The following is a 24,877-nucleotide window of genomic DNA, read 5'->3' on the forward strand; positions in this document are numbered from 1 at the left end:
CCTCTTCCATAGAGGCCTGTCTCACTGACTCCCTCCAAACTTGCTCCCCAGTGTTGCTCCCCATTCCGGAAGCGGGGTCCCCTCCCCGTTGTCCACCTGCCCAGGTTTGCACTAGATTGTGCTGCACTACATGGGGAGGGACTTTCCACTCCCTTCGCACACGATGCACATTCCCACTCAAACCGGGCACCAGGAGGTCTTCGACCAGCTTCCCTTCAGGATTGTTTTAACTGGCGGTATGCCTCTTTAAAAAGGAACACGTTACAGATGGTCCAGTTAGGAGGCAGGTTATTTTGAGACTTCCTGAACATCATTTCTTGGCTACTTCATTCAAATAAATCATTTATTGCCCTGTAAGATGTGCCGGGGATAATGATGAGTAAGACTCACTCCCTGCCCTTGAGAAGCCCACAGTCCAGCGGCGGGCGTAGACACTTAAACAGATGAATTGCAGCACCGCTGGGCGAGTACAACCTTGAGGTGTGACCAGGATGTTCTGGGAGCCCAAGGGAAGAGCAACGAACTCTGCCTCAGGGGTGCTGAAGATTTCAAAAGACCATAATGATTTCTGAAAGTTCATTCATAGATCCATTATTCATCCATTCACGCGCATTTCCTGAGTACTTTATATCAGGCTCACACGCTGCCTGCAGAGACGATTTGTTTGACCTATTGCTGTTGTTATATTGTTGCTTGGTAATAGTTCTATTGAGATATAATTCACATACCACACAATTCGCCCACATCAAATGTACAGTTCAGTGGCTTTTAGTATCTTCATGGAGTTGCACGACCATCACCACTATTAGAACATCTTTATCAACCCCCAAAGCAACCCTGTACCCTTTAGCAGTCATACCCCATCCTTCCAACCTTCCTTTCTAGCTCTGTAGATTCATCCCTTCTGAGTATTTCATACCTGGTCCTTTGTGACTATCTTCTTTCACTTAGAATAAGTTTTTCAGGGTCCATCCATGTTGTACCATTTATCAGTACCTCGTTCCTTTTTACTGCCAAACACTATTCCATTGCCTGCTAGACCACTTTCTATTGATCCATTCATCCAGTTGATGGCTATTTGGGTTGTTTCTACTTTTCGGTTATTATGACTAATGCTGCTATGATCGTCTGAGGGCAAGTTTTTGTGTGGACATGTGCTTTCACTTTTCATGGGTGTCTATCTAGGAGTGGAATTGTTGGGTCCTATAGTCATTTTAAGTTTAACTTTTTGAGAAACTGTCAAGTTGTTTTCCCTCGTGGCTGCACCATTTTACATGCCCATTAGCAGTGTCTGAAGTTTCCAGTTTCTCCACATCTTTGCCAACACTTGCTATTTGCAGTTTGTTTTTCAAATTATAGCCATTCCAAAGGGTGTGAAGTGGTTATCTCATTGTGGTTTTGATGTGCAGTTCCTTAGTAATGAATAACATTGAGCAGTTTTTCATGTGCTTAGTGGCCATTTGTATCTCTTCTTTGGAGAAATGTCTGTTCAGATCATTTGTCCATTTTAAAATTGTGTCATTTGTCTTTTTATCACTGGGCTTTAAGAGTTCTTTATCTATTCTGGATGCAAGTCCCTTATCAGATAAATCATTTGCAAACATTTTATCCCATTGTGTGGGTGATCTTTTCATTTTCCTTAGAGTGTTCCTTGAAGCATGAAAGTATTTCATTTTTATTAAATTCAATTTTTATCTATTGTTTTCTATGGTTGCTTGTACTTTGGGTCCTATCCAAGGTCCTGATGATTTTTGTCTGTTTTCTTTTAAGAGTTTTACCATTTTAACTCTTATATGCAGGTCTTAGATCCATTTTGAGTTTATTTTGCATATGGTATGAAATAAGAGTATAATTTCATTCTTTTATATGTGATTTAATTCTTTTGATATCCAGTTGCTCCAGCACCATTTGTTGAAACCACTGTTCTTTCCCTACTTGAGTTGTTTTGGTGCCCTTGTCAAAAATCAATTGACAGTAAATGTGAGGGTTTATTTTTGGACGCTCAATGCTATTCCATTGATCTGCACATCTTTCCATGTGCCAATACCACACCTGTTTTGATTGTGTTGCTGTGTAGGAAGTTTGAAATTGGGACACATGAGCCTTCCAACTTTGTTCTTCTTCAAGATTGTGTTGGCTCTTCTGGGTCTCTTGAATTTCCATGTGAGTCTTAGGATCAGCTTATCAATTTCTGCAAAGAAGCCATCTGATACTTTGCTAGGAATTGAGTTGAATTGGCACGTCAGTTTGGGAAGAATTGCTATATTAACATTAAGTCTTCTGATCCATGAACATGGAATGTCTCTGCATTTATTTTGATCTTCTTAAATTTCTTTCAACAATATTTTATAGTTCTCAAAGTATAAATTTTGCATTTATTTTGTTAAATTTATTCATAAATATTTTATTGTTTTTGATTCTATTGTAAATGAAATTTCTTAAATTTCATTTTTGGATTGTTTGTTATGTGACCTCTTGGTTTTAAAATTTAGGAAAATTCATAAACAAAGTCTTATTTCTGACTTCTCTTGAAAAATCAGACCGGTTTCCCCCATGGCAACAAGGGGCTGGAGTGAGTAGTTTGGATTTTGTCTTTCTTGTAGGCCATATGGTTCCAGATTTGCCTGTATCTGGCTATTACCTTCTCTTTGAATCAATTCACTCATTATATCTTAATTACTAAGCATTGGGTTTTGGCCTTTATGATTATTCTTTGGGGAAATCCAAGTTAGATGAGATTCAGTTTGAAAAAAGTATTACCTAAATCTTTAATATGATTTTTTAATATACATATTCTATCTTGTCTTAAAAGTTATTAAAGCCATATTTTACTCATTTATCTCAAGAACATTGGTGAGGGAGGCTCAACACTGAGGATACAAAGAAGAAACAGACACTGTTCCTCTTCCAAAAGAGATACTGACACATTGACCAAATAAAGCCATATGGGCAATTAATGTTTTCTGAAAGGTCTGCTGGACTTACATACAGTGTATAGAGAAGGGTCCAGAGAAGGGAGTGGCCAAGCATGCAGGTCAGAAAGGAGGAGAAGAGGAGAGGTCTCATAGAAGTGACTTTTGAATGATGATAGTTGGGGATAGCTTTGTGCATCCAGCTAAGCAAATAGGGTCTTTTCCTGGAGACTGATGTTTTCTCCACAGTGTCATACTTGAACCACTTGTAGCAGAATCCGCCAGTGCTTATTAAAATGCAGTCTCCTAGACCTACTGAAGCAGAATGTGTCAGAGCCCCAGGAACCTGTTTTTAAACAAATCATCCCTTTATGTTTCCCTGATGATTATGAAGTTCCCTAAAGTTTGAAGAGCTCTGTTTTAAGTATGGGGGTAAGGGGACCTGTAAGGGTTTTAAGTGGGAAGAAGGTTTGAGAGGGTGGAGTGATATCATGCTAGACCTGCGTGTCAGTAAAGTGCTGGCTGCACTGGGCAAGGCAAATTCAGAGGGTGGGACACCAGAGGCTCCTTCTTAGGGGGCTTATGTTCTAAATTCAGCACTTGGGTGAAACATGTAAAGAATACACTGGGCAGTCCCTGAAATCTCTTACACCTGTGCACCTGGACCATCAAGGCTCAGAATCAATGGCTCGTATTCCTGTTTGCATTTACAGAGAGGTCCCCTTTCCCTGGTGCAGCGGAGATCAAAGTCTAGTTTGAGAAGTAGGGTTTGGGGCCAAGGAGCTGAACAAAGGGACTGATCTCTTACTTTCTGCCGGGCAAACGGATGTAGTAGTTGAACATGCATATGATGTGAATTCACTCCATTGCAACTGAGAGACAGAGTGTGCTCAAACTAGGGTGAGATGTAGGGGGAATGTTTATGTGATTATGCATATCTGGAGCATAGGAGAGAGCTTGGGTTGAAAATCTGTGTGCTGTCAGCACCCAGGTAATAATGGACGTCAAAGGAGTATCCGTGGTAGAGACTGAGTTTACTGGATTGGAGTAGAACTTGGGAACCAGAATTTTCTAAGCTTCCCTGGTGGGGTTTTTTTTTCTTTTAATTTATTGGAGTATAGTCAGTTTACAATGTTGTGTTAATTTTTGGTGTATAGCATAATAGTTCAGTCATATGTATACAGGCATATATTCTTTTTCAAATTCTTTTTCATTATAGGTTACTACAAGATATTGAACATAGTTCCCTGTGCTCCACAGTAGAAACTTGTTGTTCATCTATTTTATATATAGTAGTTAGCATCTGCAAATCACAAAGTCCCAATTTATCCCTTCCCAACTTCTTTTCCCCTGGTAACCATAAATTTCTTTTCTGTGTCTGCTTTGTAAATAAGTTCATTTGTGTCTTTTTCCTGATAGGTTTAATATGTAGTCAGGGTTGAGAACCAATGGTATAGAGTGCCAGGAGGAGGTACATTGTTTATAAAAAAAAGACGGAATAAATTAAAAGAACCAGCAAAGGATACTGAGAAGGAATAGTCAGAGGATAAAGGTGAGAAACCAGAGTACATGTTCAAGAAAATCAAGATAGGAGAGAGGTTCAGAGGAAAGAAAAGGCGTGGCTAGAGGTGGGCAGAAGCCCATGCAGGTGAGCCGGAGAACAGAAGCGCTCGCCGGAGTGGAGGAAGAGATCACTGCTTTGTCTAGGCAGGTTCAGCAGAGTCTTGAGACTAGAAACTACTGTAGTGAGTTAAAGCCTGAGTGGAAAGTAAGGAAGTGGAGACAATGTCTCAAGTTTGTGAAGAGAATGTCCTCTCCCCACTCTCCCCTTTTTTAAAATGGGAAAAACTTGATGTGATCTAGAGGCGGCAGAAAAATCCTGCAGTGTCTTCAGGCCATGTTGGTGGCCTCTACTATTGTTGAACATTTATCACATGAAGGTCATACCCTTGTCATATCATACGTGATATACTGTTCTTCAGAGTTCTGATTGTTTCAAAGTGTCATCCTTCCCTGTCTTATCAAGTGCAGGGCCAATGCTTTCAACCTTCTCTTTACCGGTATTCCTCCATACGCCTCGCACTGGGGCAAGCATGCTCTAAGGAAGGGATATGCCATTGAAAAAAGGGCCTTAATCCTACTTGGTCATTAATAAATGGTGATTCCAAGAGGTTAAGTAGTAGGCTTTATTTAATTTTAACTCTAAAGTAATACTACCTACTTATTTTTAAAAACATAATACAAAAAGTTGAAGTAAAAAGTAAAAGGCTGCCGCTCTCCCATACCCAGAGGTAACCACTGTTAACAGTATCTTATGTATCCTGCAGATACGTTCCTTCTGAGGATGTAAGACTATATATTCTTTTTCTTTAGGTCTACCAAAGTCATCATTCTGTAAGAGTCAGAATGAAAAGTTCCCATAAGCTAGCTTTCATTTTTTTCTCTGAAACCCCCAGTCATTTCTTCCCTGGAATGCAAAGATACACAGGCCATGAATAGGCTGTTCACCTCTCGCTGGAAGCAAGTGGTTGAAGCTCAGATGGTACAAAATATTATGACTGCCTCGGGGCACAAGGGGTTCGCGTGAGCAGGGAGCTAGGTGAGCCATCTGTCAGGTGCTGAATGCGAAGGTTGTCTGAGCCCTGCCACGTTCTCACCACCCTGGGATGCCTTAAATAAAGGTCTTCAGTGTCCTCTCCTCTTCACAGGGTCAGGAATTAGGGAGTGTCTTCTGTCTCCTGCGCCACCCCCTGCAGGCCCCAGGAGAGCTTGGACTCATGTCTGCTCTTACCATGTGACTCCCAGGCTCCTTACCTACTTACCCACCTGGGCAGACCTGAGGAACAGTCAGTGGGAGCAGCTGGGTGACCCCTCCTCTTTTTGCTTTTCCTGATATATGAGACTTACACACAGGGTCCCAGAAATGGACTGTGGCCTCTAGAATAAGCCCTGATTCAGTCTCACTGAATAAATGAAACTGTGCCAGGCACTTCCTTTAATAGGCCTTAATTTCTTCATCTACTAAATGGAATTAAGAACAATGACTAACCTCATGGAAAGAAAAGATAAATCATCTCTTTCATAGTTGTCCTAGCCTCATGGGGCTGGGTCATGTCTTGTGCAGATCTCCATTTACTAAGTGAATGAGAGGTATTATCATCCCGTTTATGCTTAAATCAACCAGCTAAACTCCTCCTGCCTCAGGCCCGGCCATCCAGCCACTTTTCACTTATACAGCCATCAGGTACCTAAAACGAAGACGCGGACAGATTTTTTTTTTTTAATTGAAATACAGTTGATTTACAATGTTGTGTTAGGTTCTAGTGACAGACTCTTTTTATGCAGGGCCCTCTCTCTGCTTCCCTCACAGCCGCGGTTGGGGAGTGAAACGGGCTGAGCGTGGACGAAACCGGGCGTGGGTTTTCTCCGCTTCGCGCAGGGCGCCTTGCTCCACGCATGCGCAGAGCGGAAGGGGTGGGGTCCGTGCTCGTTGTCAGGATCGCCTCCGGCCAGGACTCTCTCCAGAACCTTCAGTTTACCGCCGGGAGGCCGGCAGCAGGTGTACCCCTGCTGACAGACAAGTGTGTGAAGCAAAACAGAGGTTTCAAGGGAGGGGAGGCGAGGCAACGACTGGGGTTGCCTTAGAAGGAAGGGGGTGAGGTGGGTGTCGCGCCGCGAAGTGTGGTTAAGAACAAAACCTTGGGAGAGTCCCTTGCTCTCTGGCCTCCGCTCCCGCTCTCCACTGAAAACCCCTGTCCTCATTCACAACCGGAATCCCCCCGCTGGTGGCTCACCGCGCTGGGCTGAGAGCGCCCCCAGGTGACACGCTCCCTCACTGGGTGGGGGGGGGGGTGGGGGACGCCGAGCCGCGGCAGCCCCGGAGCGACTCCGTCCCAGCTGACTCTGTTTGCCTATCCCCCTCCGGTTCCGATGTGCAGTCCACTCTCCTCTCTTGTTAAAGCCCCCACCATTGACTTTGTCATTCGCGGCCCTCCCCACCCCCACCCCGACCCCGGCCCCGGCCCCGGCCCCTGGAACGCCTGAGGAGTCAGGCGCGTTCTCCCCACCTTCCCCTCTTGTTTAGGGTGTGTGTTTCCAATCTCTCAGATGGGGGAATAATCAAAATCACAGACACGGAGGAAACTGTACAAAGAAATCTGGGAACCTCCCAAAGGTGTCATCCTGGCCTACAGTTTCTCTGAGTCTCTTCCTGAGTCCTGAGTTATCTAGTATGCTTCACTTATCCCCCAGGATGGAGAAAACGGTTAGACCTTCACCTCCCTCTGCCCACTTTGAAGATACTGTCAGAGCTGAACAGTAGAAGCTGTATTCGCTCTTTCATCCAGTATTTATTTATTGAGTAACTGCCCTAGCCCAGGCGCTGTCCCAGGTATTGGGAATATGGTGGTGATCGTGGTCCTTACTCTTATGGTGCTTACAGCCCAGGGAATGAAGACAGGTGATAAACAAGCAAATTAACAAGAAAGCCTGATAATCCGCCAGTGGCATAAAAATGACAAGTGGGGGACTGTGATGCAAGGTGACAGGAGAGGCCTCTGAGGCGGTGTTTTAAGTTGAATTAAAACCTGAGGGTCAAAAAGAAGTCAGTCCTGCAGAGCCGTAGGGGAGAAGCTAGGCAGAGCTGGCAGTGGCAGAAGAGAAACAGCAAGTGCAAAGGCCCTGTGTCTGGAAAGAGTTGGATGTATCCGAGGAATAGAAGGAAAGCCAATGTGGCAGCAAAGTGTGCAGGGGGACAGTGACACAGACGGAGTTGAAGGGGTAAATGGGGGCCAGAAGACACAGGGTTTAGGTGTTTATAGTAACGAGCTTGTTTTGATAATAAATGCCAGGGGTTTTAAGTAATAGAGGGACATGGCCTGATATTTATTTTTGACAAATCCCTCTGGCTGAGTGGGAAAACTGGAGGTGCTTGGTCACATTTTCAAAAACAGTGCCCTGATAGACTATCTCACCTGGTCTTAAATGGATAATTTACAGCTGAAGAGAAAGATGCCCCCCCCCCAATCTCTGCACTAGCAAGGCTTCCTGGGGGGATTGGAGTTAGAGCCCAGACCTGTTCCTCAGCCTGTGTTGGGAGTCCATTCTTTCCAGGGTGTTGGGTGCAGGAAAAAGAGGAGCAGGAGCTAAGGTCTAGGAATGGAAGGAGACACAGAAAGGCAGGAAAAGCCAGAGCACTGGTGAGGACAGGAAAATGGTCTTTTCAGTGCACCCTCAACATGGATCTTGGACCCTTGGGACCTCCTTTCATGACAGTTTTGAGGTGGGCTTACTACCATGCCCCCTATATCTAGTGTTCCTTTCCTAATAAGTCTGTAAAACAGAAATCTCTAGATATCACTAACTTCTTTGAGGTCCTCAAGCCTTGGGATGTTAGTTGTGATTGGGACAGAATCAAATATGCAAAAAAAAAAATGTTGTCAATATTAGGGCCACCAGGAGGAATGTGACAACAGAAGTCTGACTGAAAATCACCAGATAACTGTCCTGGCCAGCACGCTTTCCCTGACACAAGGCTCTCGGCAACCCTTGGTGCGCTGACCTGCTCTTGGGATGTGAAATCTACAGAATTGCTGAGAAATACTACAAGATGTGTCTGGGGAGGCATCCCCCAGCTCCTGCCATCTTTCCACAGTGCTTTTGTCATTTCCAAGCAGAGGAAGCCTGGAAGGTTTCCAGGGGAAAGAGAAACAGGAAGCATACCATCTCCAAGGAGCCGACAGATCACTTGCAATCAGACCACTTGGCTCTCATAGCATTTCCGAGCTCACTCTCAGAGAAACTCTCTCCCTCGTCAACCGAGGCTCTGCTAAGAGGATTACTCCCACTGCCTCACCGGGCAGAGCTACACAGAAGACTACTGAAGTCTGCATCCCTCGACTTAATGCCTCTCCATGATTTCAGAATCCAATTTTCAATTGTCAGCTGGTTATTTCCTGGATACCCCACCAGCATCTTTCAGTCAACAGGTCCCAAACCAACTCATCTTCCCCTCTCCTGGCTTTCCTGTTTCTGTTAATGGAATCACTGTTCCCTCTGCTACACTGGCTGAGTCATCCTTGACTCATTCTTCTCTCTTATTCTCTAGATCAAATCGACTGCCAAATCATGTAGTATCTATTTCCGTGATGTCACTTGAATCGGTCCCCTCCTTCCTACTGTCACCATCCCTCTCCGGTGTGAGCTGTCATTACTTCCTTCTCAACAGGAGCATCCTCACTTACTCCTTCACTATTAACCCACCTTCACACTGCTGCTGACACAAGGCTCCTCAAACACACACTAATCCTATCACTCTCTTACCAGCAGCCCGACACGGCTCCCACTGCTGCCACATTCAATATAAACCATCTTTTAGCTTTATAAGTCATAAAGTCACTTTTCCAGTACCCCACGTTCAAGCTAATTTGCTCATTTCTGGTGTAGGACATGACTTTTTTTTCCCCTTTCTTGAACCCTCAGTAAATGATCTTGCAAAAAAATAAGATAACTTTTATTACTAAATCCTGTATTACATGCATTTATCTGCTTGTTTTATCTCCTTCAAAGATTTGATATTCCTGTATTATTTGTCTCACATTTAGTCTTGCTTCCTCTAATATTTGAGCACATGCACATACTAGGCACTGTTCTTCAAACCTTTGTAGGAAATAGTTTAACTCTCACAACGATTCTAATTGTATCCCCACGTTACCAGTGACAAAACTGAGATGCAGAGAAGTTGAGTAATTTCCTGAGGTTCCATAACTAATCACTGGCAGAACCAGGATTCAGATTCACATGGTCTGGCCCCGGAACCCAAGCTCTTAACCACTGAGCTCACATTTGTTAGGGATGACAGCTGCATTCCCGATATTGGAGTTTGGATGTTTTATAACTGAACTGAAGCTCAAGGTGCGTGTCCATTAATGGTCAGAAATATGAATGGTGGGCTGAGTGTGCGATTGTAATTTGATATCAGGAGCTGATTTCAGGTGTTTCCCAGGAAATCAATGATGCTAAGAGCTATCTGTGTGCTATTTTTTCCTACTTGTTCTTTTTTTTTTTCTTCTTATTCCAGTACATGGGCTGTATTGAAGTGCTGCAATCAATGAGGTCACTGGATTTTGGAAAGAGAACCCAAGTTACAAGGTAAGAGAATATAAATGGGACAGGCTTTGAGGACGATCGTTTAAAAGTCACAAGAGTTTCTCCCCACAGGAGTTTCATGCAAGTCTTCAAAGGCGCCGTGGGTTCTTATTCATATGGCTGGAAGCTAGAACACAGCCTGGTGACCTTGGATGAGCAGCTTTGCCTCATCATGTGAAAGATTTCCCAATCGTGTGGTGGGGAATTTGCATTTCATGTGAGAACTTACAAGATGATGCCGTCATAGAAACAGCCGGTTTCCCAGATACTAGAAGTATTTAGAATTCTATCTAGAAATGGGACATTTCAGGGTCTCAAACCCATTGAAGAAGTAGCTGAAAATAAGAACAAGGAAGAACTTTCTACATCAGAAAGTCCAAGCTCTCTCCATTTGTGGCCTCCCTGACACAAGCACCTGCTTCCTCCTTGTTTGGCTCTCCTTCCTCCATGTACAGAGAGCTGATGGAAGAGTTGAACCAGGGGGAGCCTTACCCAGGGTGGTCCCAGGCAGCTCAGGGAAAGAACCAGAATCATTATTACACAGAGTCCAAGTCAGATGCAGAAACACAAGGCATGGTTCATTAAGGCCAAGTTCAAAGCAAGGATGAAAAGATTTGAATAATTGAGTGCTGAGACTGGTAGCTGGCAAAATTGTGAGGTGAGAAGACTGGATTAACATGAATGATTCAGGATGAAGACTTGGGCACCTGTTGTGTGTGGTGCCAGTGTGTGTCTCAGGGCCAAGCCACAGAGCCTGCCTGCATCCATGGTTGCAGGCCACCTTTACCAAATAGTCTCCTTTATCAATATTCTCCCAGATATAACCTTTATCAATATTCCCATTATGAAGAAAGGGTAACTTTTCCTAATGCTCATCCTGTGGAATTCAAGGCCCAGAATAAGTGTCCTCTTGACCAGAAGGTCTGGGAAGAAGAATCATTCTGCCACTTAGGAGAGTCACAGTTGACAGCAGTAGATTAAAGACCTGGAGAAGTCCTGTGCTGTCGTTTAAAAAATGCTAACTTTATCTCAAGATTTTCTGAATTTATTTGGCCCCAGAATCCTTTTTCCATGTAACATAAATGAACGCCCCGTGTTACCTCTAGGGTTCCATGAAGGGAACTTTAAGACGTGTTGTTGTAGACGCACTTGTTGATGATGCATTCAAATTGCTTTCCAAATTTCTCACCCATCCTTGGTATACCTTCAGGACTCAAACAGATGAAATCTAATTCTTTTCCCCCCCTGTGTTCTTGGTACCTATTTCAGTCCTTGGCACCTAGAAGAGGCTCAAGGGGTATTTATGGAATAAATGCATGGTTCCACCTGACCACCTTCCAGGCTGTTTCCCCCTCCTTTTACATCTTCTCTTTCACGTTGTTAGGCCCTTCAACTATCCTTTAAGCAACAAGGTTTCTAGATTACTTCCAACCCTCTTAGCCCTGCTTTGCACACATTTCCAGTTTTATTTCATTCTGATGATCCTTAATTTGGAGAAAGTCCTTCCTCCAATCCTGAGCAGGTTACAGATGGGAGGAAAAGGGTCGCTACCCCAGGTGCCTGGATTGGGGGCCCAGGACAAAGGAATAACAGTGTCCTTACCTGAGGATGACCGATTTTCTTTTTATCCCCATATTCATTCATTCGTTGACTCATGCTCCTTCACTTGAATAGGTATGGAGTGCTCATTAAGTGTCTGAAACTCTTCAAGAATTAAGGATGCCGAAGCCTCATGGAATTTACTTCTAGCTGGGGAAACAGACTATGGCAAGGAAACAAATAAACATACAATCTACTTTAGGTAGGGCCGTGACTGTTGTCATCAAGCAGGGTAAAAGGGTAGAGATGTAGGGGCTGGGTTTTCACATTTTATTTTATTTTCTAGTTCTGAAATCTCTGTATATTTACTTAGGACATTTGGAAAATACAAATAAATATGAGAAGGAAAATCATTCATAATCTCACCTGGACGTGCTATCTGCTGACATTTTGTGCCCTGGAATACCTTTCTGATCTTTTCTTCCATGCAGGAGCTGACAATGATTCTTGCAGAAAATCTGAAAAATATTAGATACTATTTCTCCCACATTGACCATTTTCCTGTTGCTGAATATTCACAAGCATTTTTAAGTTGTGGTAAAATATGCATAACATAAAATTTACCATTTTAACCATTTGTAAGTATACAGTTCAGCAGCAGGAGGTACGTTCACATGGTTGTGCAGCCGTCGCTACCATCCATCTCCAGAACTTTTTCCATCCTCTTGAATTGAAACTTTGTATTCATTAAATAGTAACTCCTCATTCCTGGGGCAACCACCATTCTACTTCCTGTCTCTATGACTATGACTACTTTAGGTACCTCCTGTGGGTAGAATTATATGGTATTTGTCCTTTTGTGAGTAGATTATTTCATTTAGCATAATGTCTTCAAGGTTTATCACTAGGTTAAACAATAGAAATATCCTGAAGGTGTTAGATGCTTCTTGCTAGATTGTTCTACAGAAGAACTGTACTAGTTGGTATCCTCCCAGCCATGTATCTAGTTTTTGTTAGTATCTATTTAAAAAAATATATTCTTGAATTTGTAAGCCTGTGTTTTCCTATTGTTTAATAAATGGTAAAAGACTATTTTTTTTCCTCTGCCATAAAGATTCAGCTTATGACTGATGTGCAGATCCAAGGGGAGGTGTCTAGCATAGCATCCGAATGGTATTCCTTGTCGATGTGTCTGTTTGAGGTTCAGGCATGGCGGACTGTGCTCTGGGCAGGTTTGTGGAAGCTTGAGGGTGGCTCACTTTCCCTAAAACCTCTCATTCCCACCCTACTTAGCAAATATTTCCTCTTCTTCTCTTTTAGTTTTTTTCTTCTTTGTCTCCTTCTCCTTTCTTCTCTCAACTTACATACACTTTCATTTTCAGCCACTATTCAAGGTGCTTTGTTACCAGTTGTCTTGGATGATATTAATACAACTATTGAATCAGGTTTCAGATGGTTTAAAATGTGAATTTCACGTATTCACAAAGTTTCATTTAACTCATAATCCTACCTAATCCAAGAAAAGGACCACTTAGAATTGTAAAAGAAAGAACTTTATTTTGTGTGACAACAGTGACCTCCTGACATGTACTGTCAAACAGAAAATCAGTCAAGTGTGAATGCTGAGAAACTCATGTAGCTAATTGCCACTCCAGGTACAAACAGGTGTGTTCAGGCTGATGTCCCAGTCGTGGTGGTAGTTGGTCTTCCCATCTCTGTACTAGTTAGTACATTATTACGGATAATAGGGAGACAGCAACATGAAGTTCCTGGTAATAAAGGAGGAGTCATGGTTAAGATACAACAGTTGGATCAGTGTTTGAAACAGGAGAAAGATGGCATCAAATTCTTGACTTTATGTGGGGCCTTTCTGCCACTTGTTTGAGGGCTGAATCCACAGGACCTAGAACACAGAAAAGACTCAAACAAAGCAGAGAAAAAGAAAAGGACAAGGAAGCCATGTACTTTGTTGGCAGTTCCCTGGATTACACCCTTTTCAAAGCTCTCATCACACTTGACTCCAGATTGAGTCCCCAGGGAGCCCCTGGAGTGGCTTTTACTCTTGTTCCTCCTCTAATTCTCACCCAGGCATTTATCCACTTGACTGATTTAGGGCCGGATCTCAATTTTTAGTAATCGAGTGTTCATGCAAAAAGACAAAGGAGGAGGTTTTTCCTGATAAAAAAGAGAAACAAGATCATTAGGAAAACAAAGACTCACAGTGACGGTTGTCATCAAATGTCTGACAAACAGTATCAAAAGGAGATAAGAGAAGAGGGAAATGAAAATCGTACTAAGGATGACATAGCCACTTCTCTCTCCTATAAAAATGTTCTCATCATGATTTTTATTTTTTATTTTTTGGGAGGATTCAAAACATTTACTAGAATTATCTCATTTAATCTTCGTTAAAAACTCTTATTCTGCTAATGAGGAAAAAATATTTAGATTAAGTGACTTGCCCAAGGTCACACAGCTAATAGGTACAAAGAATGGAACTTTAGGCTAGGGCTACTGGAATCAAGAAATTTTGCTCTTTGCCACTATTATAATATGTTATGATGGTTATATACTTTTCCCTTTCATTATCATTGTAGAGAAGTCCATTAATAGGTTTCGTAATATGGAACGATCATTGAATTCCTGCTGTAAACCCTTCTTAATTGTCGTATCATCATAGCTAGAAGTTATGTACAACTTGTTGATATTTTATTTCAAATTTTTGCATCCTTAGTATAAGTAAGCTTCCTTTTTTGAACTCCACTCATGTAGTTTCTGTTTCAGGAATAGGTTAGCCTCCTGAGGGTGACTTCAGAACCTTTCCTTCCTTTCTGTGCTCTGCAGCAATTTAAAACAATGTTGGAATTATCTGCTACTTGAAGAGTCTTTATTCTAGCCCCAACAACTCTCTGGGCCTGTTAGCTGTTTTTTTTTTAACCTCCATTGTCAAATCTTCTTTTTTATTAGTCTTTTCAAATTTTCTATCATTTGGTAAAATAATTTGGAAGATTTTACCCCCAAAGTTGGGCATTTTGTCTAGAGTTTTCAAATGTATCACATGATGTTGGCCACAGTGTTCTCATCTCATTTTCAAGTAGCCTCTATATATGTGATTCTGCTCTCTTCTTCATTTCTAATTTGTTTGTGTGTTCTTTTTAAATCAGATTTGCCAGAAGTTGTTTATTTTATTGCTTTTTTTTTTAAAGAACGAGGTTTAGTTTTATTGTTCAAATCTACTTGGTTTTTGGTTTTCTAATTCATTTATTTGTCCTTTATCTTCAGTATATCTTTCCACCTTTTGTTTTAAGTTTATTTTATGCTGTTCTTTCTTTAATTTTTTAAGGTTATTCTTTCATAATTTGTTTATTTTTATTTTTTTCTTCCAGTTTTATTGAGATATAATTGACATGCAGCGCTGTGTAAGTTTAAGGTGTACAGCATAATGATTTGACTTATCTACATCATAAATTGATTACCACAGTAAGTTTAATGGCCATCCATCATTTCATATAGATACTAAAGTAAAGAAATAGAAAAAAATTTTTTCCTTGTGATAAAAGCTCTTAGGAACTACTATCTTAACAACTTCCACGTATTACGTACAACAGTGTTAATTTTTTTAACAATTTTTTTGAGTTATAGTCATTTTGCAGTGTTGTGTCAAATTCCAGTGTAGAGCACAATTTTTCAGTTTTTCATGAACATACGTATATTCATTGTCACATTTTTTTCCACTGTGAGCTACCACAAGATCTTGTATATATTTCCCTGTGCTATACAGTATAAACAGTGTTAATTACATTTGTCATGTTGTACATTATATCCCTAGTACTTATTTATCTTATAACTGGAAGTTTGTACCTTTTGACTGCCTTCATCCACTTTCCCCTCCGTACACCCACTGTTTCTGGTAACCGCAAATCTGATCTTTTATACGAGTTTGTTTATTTTTGAAGTACAATTGACTTGCAATTCTGTGTTAATTCCTGGTATGCAACATAATGATTCCGTATTTCTACACATTTCAAAATGATCACTATGGTAAATCTAGTTACCATTCATCATGATTTTTTAAAACAAAGACAAAGAAAACAAAAAAAAACCCCATTTGATCTGAAATATACACACAGAAGAAATCATGTCACTAAAATCTAAAGCCCACCCCATCCCTTGCATAAGCATCCACATCACACAAAGAAGAAAAAAAATCTTCCCTCTCCCACTAAAGATGCTTCCTTTTCTCTGTCTCAGTGGGAACCTCCCTCAGTTACCAAAAGAGGAATAAATTATCCATGAGGGTAAAGTGGAGCTGGTGGGACAGGGCTTGGCTTTCAACCCAGAAGAACAGAACTTCATAGGAATAATGGAGGGGACAGTTAGTTCACCATGACAGGACATGACTGACCCCGAGGGGCGGGGCACACTGCTGGCGGGAGGGACCTCCAGATCATTGTCTCGCTACTCTGTCCTCTTCCTGTATTTGCTGCCTTCCATTTGTAAGTCATACTTGGGAACAGAATCATCTGGGCTAATCGTGAAGCACCCAGCACGGGATCTGTCCATGCCAGGCTCCAGGACAGCTGGGATGCAGCGGTTCGAAGTGGGTTAGCCTCATTCCTGTGATGGCCATCCCTGGGGGTGCCAGGGGTGGGGGTAGAGTTGTGGGGGGGCTGGGTGCAGCAAGTCTGTGAAGGAAAATGGGGAGCTGTTAGAGAACGGGTGATGAGTGCTCCCTTTTGGGATCTTGGCTTCAGATTCTTTTTCTCTAGAAGATCATAAGGGGTTTATTTATTTGCCCCACTCCATTCCATGGGGGAGGAAAACCTCGAGTATGTTCTTTGGACCTGCTGCTGTAGACAGTAAGCAGGCTGTTTGGGTGACTGGTAGTAGGTAAGGCAACAAGGAAGCAGAGATCATAATTCAGAGGATATTGTAATTTGACTAATTTCCTGTCTGTAATGTTATTGCTCCTGAGCCCTGATTCTGCAGATTTAATTCACTATCTTGGAATTTTGATTCTTTGGCTTCAACAAGACATTAAAGGCAGTTCTTCGGAGAAAAATGCATACTTCTGTGTGTGTCTGTGTGTCTGTGTGTGTGTGTGTGTGTGTGTGTGTGTTAGCAACCGTTAGATGTAAAGTAGATCCAATATGCAGCTGAACATTTGCAAAGGCCTGTGCATGAGGTTTGTAAGAAATGTGAGCATTAGGAAGCAAAGTATTCTGTGGAGGTCAAATATCTGCATGCTAGGTGGCTAAATGAAGATACCTGTTTGTTTAAAAACAGGCTTGCATTTATCTAAATTTCCTGAGGAATGGAGGAATGAGATTGGTTGCAGCTGTACATGGATAAGTGTGTGTATCTGTGTATAAAGCTGTCCAGCATCTGGTGTGTGGTTCTGTGTTGACTTGTGAGGAGACCATGGGGTTAGGAGTGGGACTGCAGCCCACCTGGCACACAAAGTAAAGGCATCAGAGAGGGGATAAAGGGCTGAGTATATTCAAATACCATATGATAGCACTTAGATGTGGAATCTAAAAATCTGAACGTATAGAATTAGAGAGTGGATGGAATGGTGCTTGCCAAGAGCTAGGGTGTGGGAGAAATGGTAAGATGTCAGTCAAAGGGTACAAACTTCCATTTAGACGATGGTTAAATTTTGGAGATCTGAAATACAGCAGGGAGGAAGAAAAAGCAGCTTGCACAACTGAGGTAGTTTAAATGCAGTAAAAAATAGATTTCTACCTCAAAGGGAAAAGAAGACAATAGATTGGTTTCTTTGAACACCTAAAAAAAAAAAGATTGGAAATATTTAAATCACCCCCCAAATGCTCCTCTGAAATCTAAGGTTTGCCAAATTGTTAATCAAATGTTTAATGTTATTATAGTTAGTGCATTAATTTTGGAACATAGTTCAATCAAGCTGTATGTGTATGTGGTGTTTGGCTATTTCAAGAAACTAGGAGACTACACGTGTAAGTATTATATATGTTTATGCCTTTTTTATAGGACTTAGGGCATTGTATTAGTGCTTTAGGTATTCATTGAAGTTTATAAAATGGTCACTAGTTTTGTTCTACAACAGACTATTTACAGTATCTATATTTGATTTGCCAAGGAATCCTTGGTCAGGAATGAAACTCCCAATTTTAGCAGTTTTTCCATGGAAAATATGACCCAATTTATGAAATGGTTTTGAAAAATACGTTGCAGCTGAAATCAGGGCCTGCTAATTCTATAGAAACTTACCAATGTGCACATATTATCACGTGACTACTCTCTCTTTCTAATAGGCAATATGCACACATTCACTGACATAAGTAAGAATAGTTAGCTATCTGTCCGAGTCTAAATATGGATGGTAGTGGATGGTCTAATGGTTGAGGAGAAAGAATTAACTTAGAGTTTAAAATGGATGAATATTAAAGCCTATGCATTTTGGGCCAACGCCAGTATTTTCAGCTTCAATTGCTGAATGAAATAGCTTTCTCCAGTGATTTTTCCCCCCAGGCCTCCTTTACCACGCAGAGCCAGATGAGAATGCATTCTAGTATGTCCCTTTTGGGGTTCCTTTAGATGTCAGTACTGAATGTTTGTAACACCCTAAGCATTTTCAACTATACTCTGTGCAGATTTCTCTAGGACCAAGAGACTGGATTTCTGATTTTGATTTTGATAGACACAGTGGTCAGCTCCTGGTCTGAATTGTTTAACAATGTGAGTAGAATAGGCCTTTTGAACCATTGCTCCTGGAAAATTAATGCTGCAGTTCATAGGAGCCTCCCGAGAAGGCCCAGGGTGTGCCCCAGAGTGTGTCTGGCCTGGAAGGGATTGGGTCCCTGTGGTCCTATTTCAGTGGGGCAGTCAATCACAAGGGCTCAATTACCCATCATCTTTGGGCCTTAAGGTTCTCCCTAGAACCAGTCCATGGGCCTGGGGGATTGCACAGCCACAGTGCTTCGGATGTAGTTGGATCAATAAGTATTTAGTGATGAATAGAGAGGTTTCAGGGCTTCTCAGGCCTAGATCATAGATCTTGAGATGACTTTGGAGGTCTTGAAGGCTCCACGGTCACTGCTGGTAGAGAAAAGCAAAAAAGACCTAGACAGTCTACAAACATGGAACCTGGCATTCTGAACTAGGCCAAATTCCAGAATGAGGAGCTCTTAGACAGTTGCATCAGGTCCCTGGCTCCATAGTAGAGTGTGTGGCACATGGACACCATTTGTATACGTCGTTGAACTGAGGAATAAAAATAAATTAACTGAAGATGCTCAGTTTGGCTCAGAAAGCCTTGGGGGTCCTAGGGGTTGATTCAGATGAAGAGAAGGATTTCTTGATCCACATGGAACTGGCTGAACTTCAGCCTCTCTCAGGGATTCAAACATGGTTTTCAACTATTAGCAAGTGATCTATAGAGCAATTTATTATTAATTAATAGCTACTGTTATCAGCATTGTCATCAGCATAAAAATTAACATTTATAAAAGGTATTTACTATTAATCCTATTTTGCCCGTGAGGATACCGAGACTTAGAGAAATGGCAGAACTCATCTAGCAAGTTAATGAGTGATGAAAGCAGAAATCAGGTCTGCCTGACTCCTGTGTACTGTGCCTCAGTCAAAATGAGAGAATCTTAAGGAACAAAACTCAGGGAGATGCTGACAGTCAGAAGTGATAGAATAAGGAAACATTCAAACCTCAGGCTGCAATTTGTTCTGGGTTTGAGATACCAGATCCCTCGTTTGTGAGTTCCTTCTGAAAGGGCCTTCATTAAAATGCTCATAAATATGTAGGTGAGGATACTTTTAGTATCCTTTTCTGGTCTCTTCTAAGGAAAAAAATTGTATCAGATAGTGATTCTGAAACTTTAGCACACAAGAGAATCAGTCACCTCGAGGGCTTGTGAAAATACTGTAACTTGGGCACCACTCCCAGAGTTTTGAATTTAAGAATTTGCATGTCTAATGAGTTCCCAGGTGTTGTTCACACCGCTGGTCTGGGGACCACACTTTGAGAACCACAGATATAAGGAAACCCTATTCAGGGGTTTCAAAATGAGGTCCCAGATTGGACCACGAATCATATGGAAATCCCTTGTTTTTGAAAAGGTAGTTCCCCCAGAAAATCTCAATAATCATCTGGAGGTTTTTATTATTATTTGCTTTTGCTTTTAGGAAAAGGGCAAAGCCTGGGGAATGCCAGAGCAGCAAGTTTTAATTCTGATATGTGTATGTATTATATATATAGGTCTCTGGAAAAATTGATGATACGGCTCCTTTTAGGAAGAGTGAGCTAGATGGGAAGCACTCAAAATTCATTAAAAACTAATCTCCGCCTGAAAGGCTTTTCTCTGATTAAAAGAGAGCTTTGTGGCCAAAGGAAATGCAGGGCAGTTGGCGCGTCTCTCCACCTGCCAGGCAGATTTGTTCCAATTCCTATCAGTATTCTCCTTCAGAAACCTGCAAAATGCCCAATGGGATAAATGCCAGCCCTGACCCCTTTACTTACACACGTGTTGTAGCTTGTGGGAGCTGTGCCTACTTAGGAAAATGTGCCTTTTTACGTATGTTTGAACAATAAGAGGGTGGCTCTTTTTGATCCAGATCATCTAAGAGCCAGTTAAGAAGATTTTCTCTGAAATTGATTTTTTTTTTAACTGTCAGCTGTGACAGCACAGATTCTTAAAAGGAAAGACATTCTCTAGTTAAGTGTTTATGCCAAAGTAGCATAATTCTGGCAGCAGCTCATTAGCAGGACTTAGGCTGGATCTAGCAACAGACTCTGAGATGGAGAGTTAAATACAGAAGGTTTACTGAGAGGGTTCTCAAGATCAACTCGTGAGGGAGTGAGGGACGCAGGACTGGACGTGGCAGGTGGAGAGGCTTGAATAGTCATGCTGTCTCAACATGGCAAAGAGAGAGACCAGGCCCTCGAACCCTGTATTGACCTGTCATTGGTGCCCGCTGTCTATGGGGAGGGACATATCTGTGGGCAAGGTCACTACCTTAAGGAGAGAACAAGTTCTGGGGAAGAAACTCAGCTGTGAGCCATTAGCAATGAACACTCCAGAAATGGGGGCAATGCGTACCTCTGTTCTAAAGGGGGATCTGGATTATACAGGGGGATGGGGATCATACTTTGCTTCAATGCCATAGAGCTGTCTCAGCATTTACATATTGAACCTCTGTGTGTCTAAGGCAGTCTACTAGGTGCCATGGGATATCTAAAGAAAATCAGTTAGGTGTTCTGCCTTTATAAAAACTTGGATTATCCATTGCTAGTTGCATTTAGAGATAATTGGACCTCTTCTGCAACATATCGTCTATAGCAATCCAGTTATAACCACAGAGTACTCTGCTGGGTACTAGGCATTGTAAAAGGTGGGCTAAACCCAGTTTGCAAAGCAGACAGACATTTAAGGAAAAAGCAACAATAATGGCTATCATTTACTCAGGCATTGTTCACAGCACTATTATTATTCCCACTTTATAACTTTAAGAAACGGAGACAGAAAGCTTTCAAAACTTGCTCAGCGTCACAGGGCTTGTAGGAGACTGCTAGATTTGGAATGTCGGCTGTCTGATTGCAGAGCCTACTCAATCAGCCCTTCTTCACTCTATTAGAAGAGTTATAGATACATTAAAGCCCTCCAGTTTCTCTCCCTTTTCACATTTACTGTAATGTTACAATTTTGTTTTTTTTTTTCTGTATTTCCCCCAACCACTTGGTTCTGTATCATGCATATAGTATCACTTAATGAAGCTTAATTGATGTTTAAAAAGATTTTTTTTCCAGTTTCTCTCCCCTTTCACTGAATGCTGGTAGGAGAGACAAGGAATGGACAATGATAATTGACAATATGTAAAAGAAGTTTCATCAGCCTTATATTTATGTAGTAGAAGACTCATCTCTTACAAAACTCGGATACTGAACAAGTACAAGTTTTCCTGCACCAAGATACTGAGCAAGGCCAAGTCCAAAATACATATAAACAATCTTTGTCCGTAAGGTTGTGTGCTAATAGGTTTTCTGCCGCGCACAAGCTGGCCGCGGACTGTGAGCCCAGGGCCTTTTATATTCATTTCTGGTTTACTCCAGAAGGGTCAACCAGCCAGAGCCAAATCTTACCTGCTACCTAATTTTGATTTTTGCCACCTTTGGAACCGTGAATGGTTTTTGACTTTTTTAAGTGTTTGGGGAAAAAAAATCAAAGGAAGAATGTTTTGTGACATGTGGGAATTATATAGAATTCAATTTTTCCCATAGGTGATATTGTCACACAGCCACACTCACTTGTTTACGTATTGTCTGTGGCTGCTTTTCGAGCTACCACTGCAGAGTTGAGTTCAGCTTCAGTCAGTATGACTCACAAAGCATAGAATTTTTACTCCCTGGCCCTTTATAAAAAAAGGTGTGCTGACTGCTGCTGTGGAGGGATTCTCAACCTGTTTTAGCTCTGTTGGAAACACTTGAGGGAGCTTTTAAAACTCCCAGTCCTCAAGCCCCAGCCTCACCCATTAAATCAGAACATCTGGAGATGAGACTCAGTCTTCAGCACTTGTTAACACTCCCCTGTGTTTCCCCAACGTGCAGCCAAGGTTGAGAACCACTGCCTAGAGCGTGGATGCATTTCGAGGGACAGATGGACTAGGCCTCTCAGCACCCAGGCTGCCGAATGGGAGAGAGAATGCAGGTCACTCATCACAACCCATGTGTGCCGGGGGTCACGTGAGCAAAGGTGTGAGGACCTCCAGATGCCCTCTGGTGAAAGCCCTTCCGGAGATAGCAGGGTTAAAGGGCCGAGAGGGGAGGGGAGAGGATTATACCAAATACTTGTCCCAGCATATTGCGTGACTAAGTTGAATGCAGATTTCCCCTCAAATGGAACATCATCCAATGTGCAGGTGGTATGGCCTTCCCCACCGCAGCCGCTAGGAGCAGGCGCCCTAATTCCTTAGCATCCACCAACACAGCCATCTGGTTGAAGCTGCAGAGCCCAGAACCAGGTGTCCTGTGCAGTGAGTTCCACTAGAAGTTTTAATCTGCTGGGGGATTTTTGAACTGATCTGCTTCAGTATCACCAAGGAGTCTGTTAAACTGCAGACCTATAGAATCAGAACCTCTAGGAACGGTCCCAGGAATCTGCATTTTACCCAGCATCCCAGTGGATTCTTAAGAACTTCTAAGTCTGATCACCACTTACCTAAATGGTTATACCAGTGAGTTCTTAGCAGACGTGCCGGCCGAAGTTGTCCTACCAGTGGGCTCAACTGGCTAGGCCAGTTACTTATTCCTCCCAGAGGTACACACACTTTTTTTTTAAAAAAAGGACTTACTAGATAAAATCTATAGTATATATACCAAATGGCCCATAAAAACTCGAGTTACTTTTTTAAAAACAGTGGTAGAAGTCACACACTCATCCCACCAATTGCTCTCTTGCTCAGTATTATAGACTCCTCTATGGCAAACTGTTTTAAGTATCTTAAGTGGTACCAAATCTTCCTTTTTTTGAAGATAGGCCTAACTTTTGGAAGTAGATGGACATCATTTGAAGTGAAATGTGAATAAAGTGGGTGATTATGTTGAATCTGTTTTTGGTTTTTCAGAAAATGAATTTTGATTCTTTTTTTTCTTCTCTCTGTTCTACTTAAGTATAGTTGATTTACAATGTTGTGATAGTTTCAGGTGTTCAGCAGAGTGATTCAGTTACATACACACATTCTTTTTCAGATTCTTTTCCATTACAGGTTATTATAAGATATTGTTTATAGTTCCTGGTGCTATACAGTAAATCCTTGTTGCTTACCTATTTTATATATTATAGTGTGTATCTCTTAATCCCAAACTCCTAATTTATCCCTCTCCCCTGCCCTTTCCCCTTGGTAAGTGTAAGCTGAGTCTTAAGTGACCACACTGTGTGATCAGTATGCTCTTTGACACCAAAAGACATGCCTTCATAATATTTTAGAATATTTTGTCCAAAGCAGGGCTGTTTTAGTTGATTCCAAGGTCAAGGAGAACCGTCTTTTGGATTTACAAATTCCAGTGTGTTTTGTGTGAAATCAACCCCATTTCTCCATTGTCATTTCAGATTTGAAGGTGGATAAGCCATCAGTTTGGGGGGGCTGCAGGTATCTGCATTTTGAAATATGCGATTCTGTTATGGGAAGTCATTGTGGGGATAGGAGAGAATCAGCCCTTCATTTCTTTACTGGGGGAGGCTTGCAGAAGAGGGGCCGTCCCAGGGACAGGATGGCCTTTCACTTCATTAAAGTGCAGTTGGTGGGTCAGCATTGCTTCAGAGCCAAAGGGCAGGATCCCAGAGCAGAGAGAACAACCTGTGTTCTGCGGTTGCCTGAGCTGGGTAGAATTGCACACGTACTTTATAATCAGATTTTAAATAGGACCCAGGTTGAGTGGAGTGGTGTGATAAGTCCATGTGAGAGTAGATGCTGTGGGTGGCATTGAAAGGTTTGATTTTACCACCCTGGACCCGAAATGCCTATTTCTAAAATGAAAGGATGTATTTTATGGGCTGCATCCACCCTCCCCAAGTGCATGGGCGATGCCCCCTCGATAACAGCACAAAGGCAGTTTGAAGCTTTCCATTTTCCGCTGGTCTCGGGGCATTGACTGCAGTCATTGTATGCTTATCGCTGTGGAGGAAGGCTCATGTTCTAAAGCGTCCTGTCTGAGGCTTGCACACATTCTCGGATGTCTTTAATTTCACCAAGCTGAACAAAATTGAACACATAGATCACGGAGCCTTCATGTTCTGAAGGCAAAGATTTCAAAAAAGCCGGTACTCGTTTCCCTAGAACAATTGGAACAACATAATACCACACTGCTGTGGAGTCCAAATGCCTCACAAGTCCCCCCCCCCCCCTATTCATCAATAGGAAGGCATCTGAGACATTCAGGTGACAACTGGTCTCTGTGACAATTGTTGACTGATTTCTTTAAGGATTCATGTTGGAGATAAAAAGTAAGGGAACGCCCCTGGTGGCTTTGTTTTGCCTATGTACTTCTGAGATTTATTTTGGAAAGGCTCTTGCTGGGATTAAAATTCATTCTCATTCTTGGTTGCCTGGACAAAACAGAACCACTCCTTCTGTGAGTCTGTGTGTGTGTGTGTGTGTGTGTGTGTGTGTAGACGGGGAGAGATGCCTTTCACTGCTTTGCTGGGACATTTGCCTGGTTTCATGTTACACGTTTTCTGGCTTTCCTATTTACCAAAGAATTGAATTTTGACATTCACTAGAAACTGTTTTGC

General features: G+C 42.0%; 1 protein-coding gene across 1 annotated transcript in view; it reads left to right on the forward strand.

Annotated features, from left to right (window-relative positions):
• Positions 1 to 24,877, forward strand: part of SHC4 (SHC adaptor protein 4) — a 108,794-nt gene that overhangs the window by 27,956 nt on the left and 55,961 nt on the right. Inside the window, exon 2 of the mRNA XM_006192322.3 lies at positions 9,991 to 10,061. Within this exon, the coding sequence (XP_006192384.2) occupies positions 9,991 to 10,061 (71 nt within the window). The remainder of the gene's footprint in view (positions 1 to 9,990; positions 10,062 to 24,877) is intronic.

Source organism: Camelus ferus, chromosome 6 (genome assembly GCF_009834535.1).
Source record: "Camelus ferus isolate YT-003-E chromosome 6, BCGSAC_Cfer_1.0, whole genome shotgun sequence".
In the NCBI taxonomy this organism is placed as follows: domain Eukaryota; kingdom Metazoa; phylum Chordata; class Mammalia; order Artiodactyla; family Camelidae; genus Camelus; species Camelus ferus.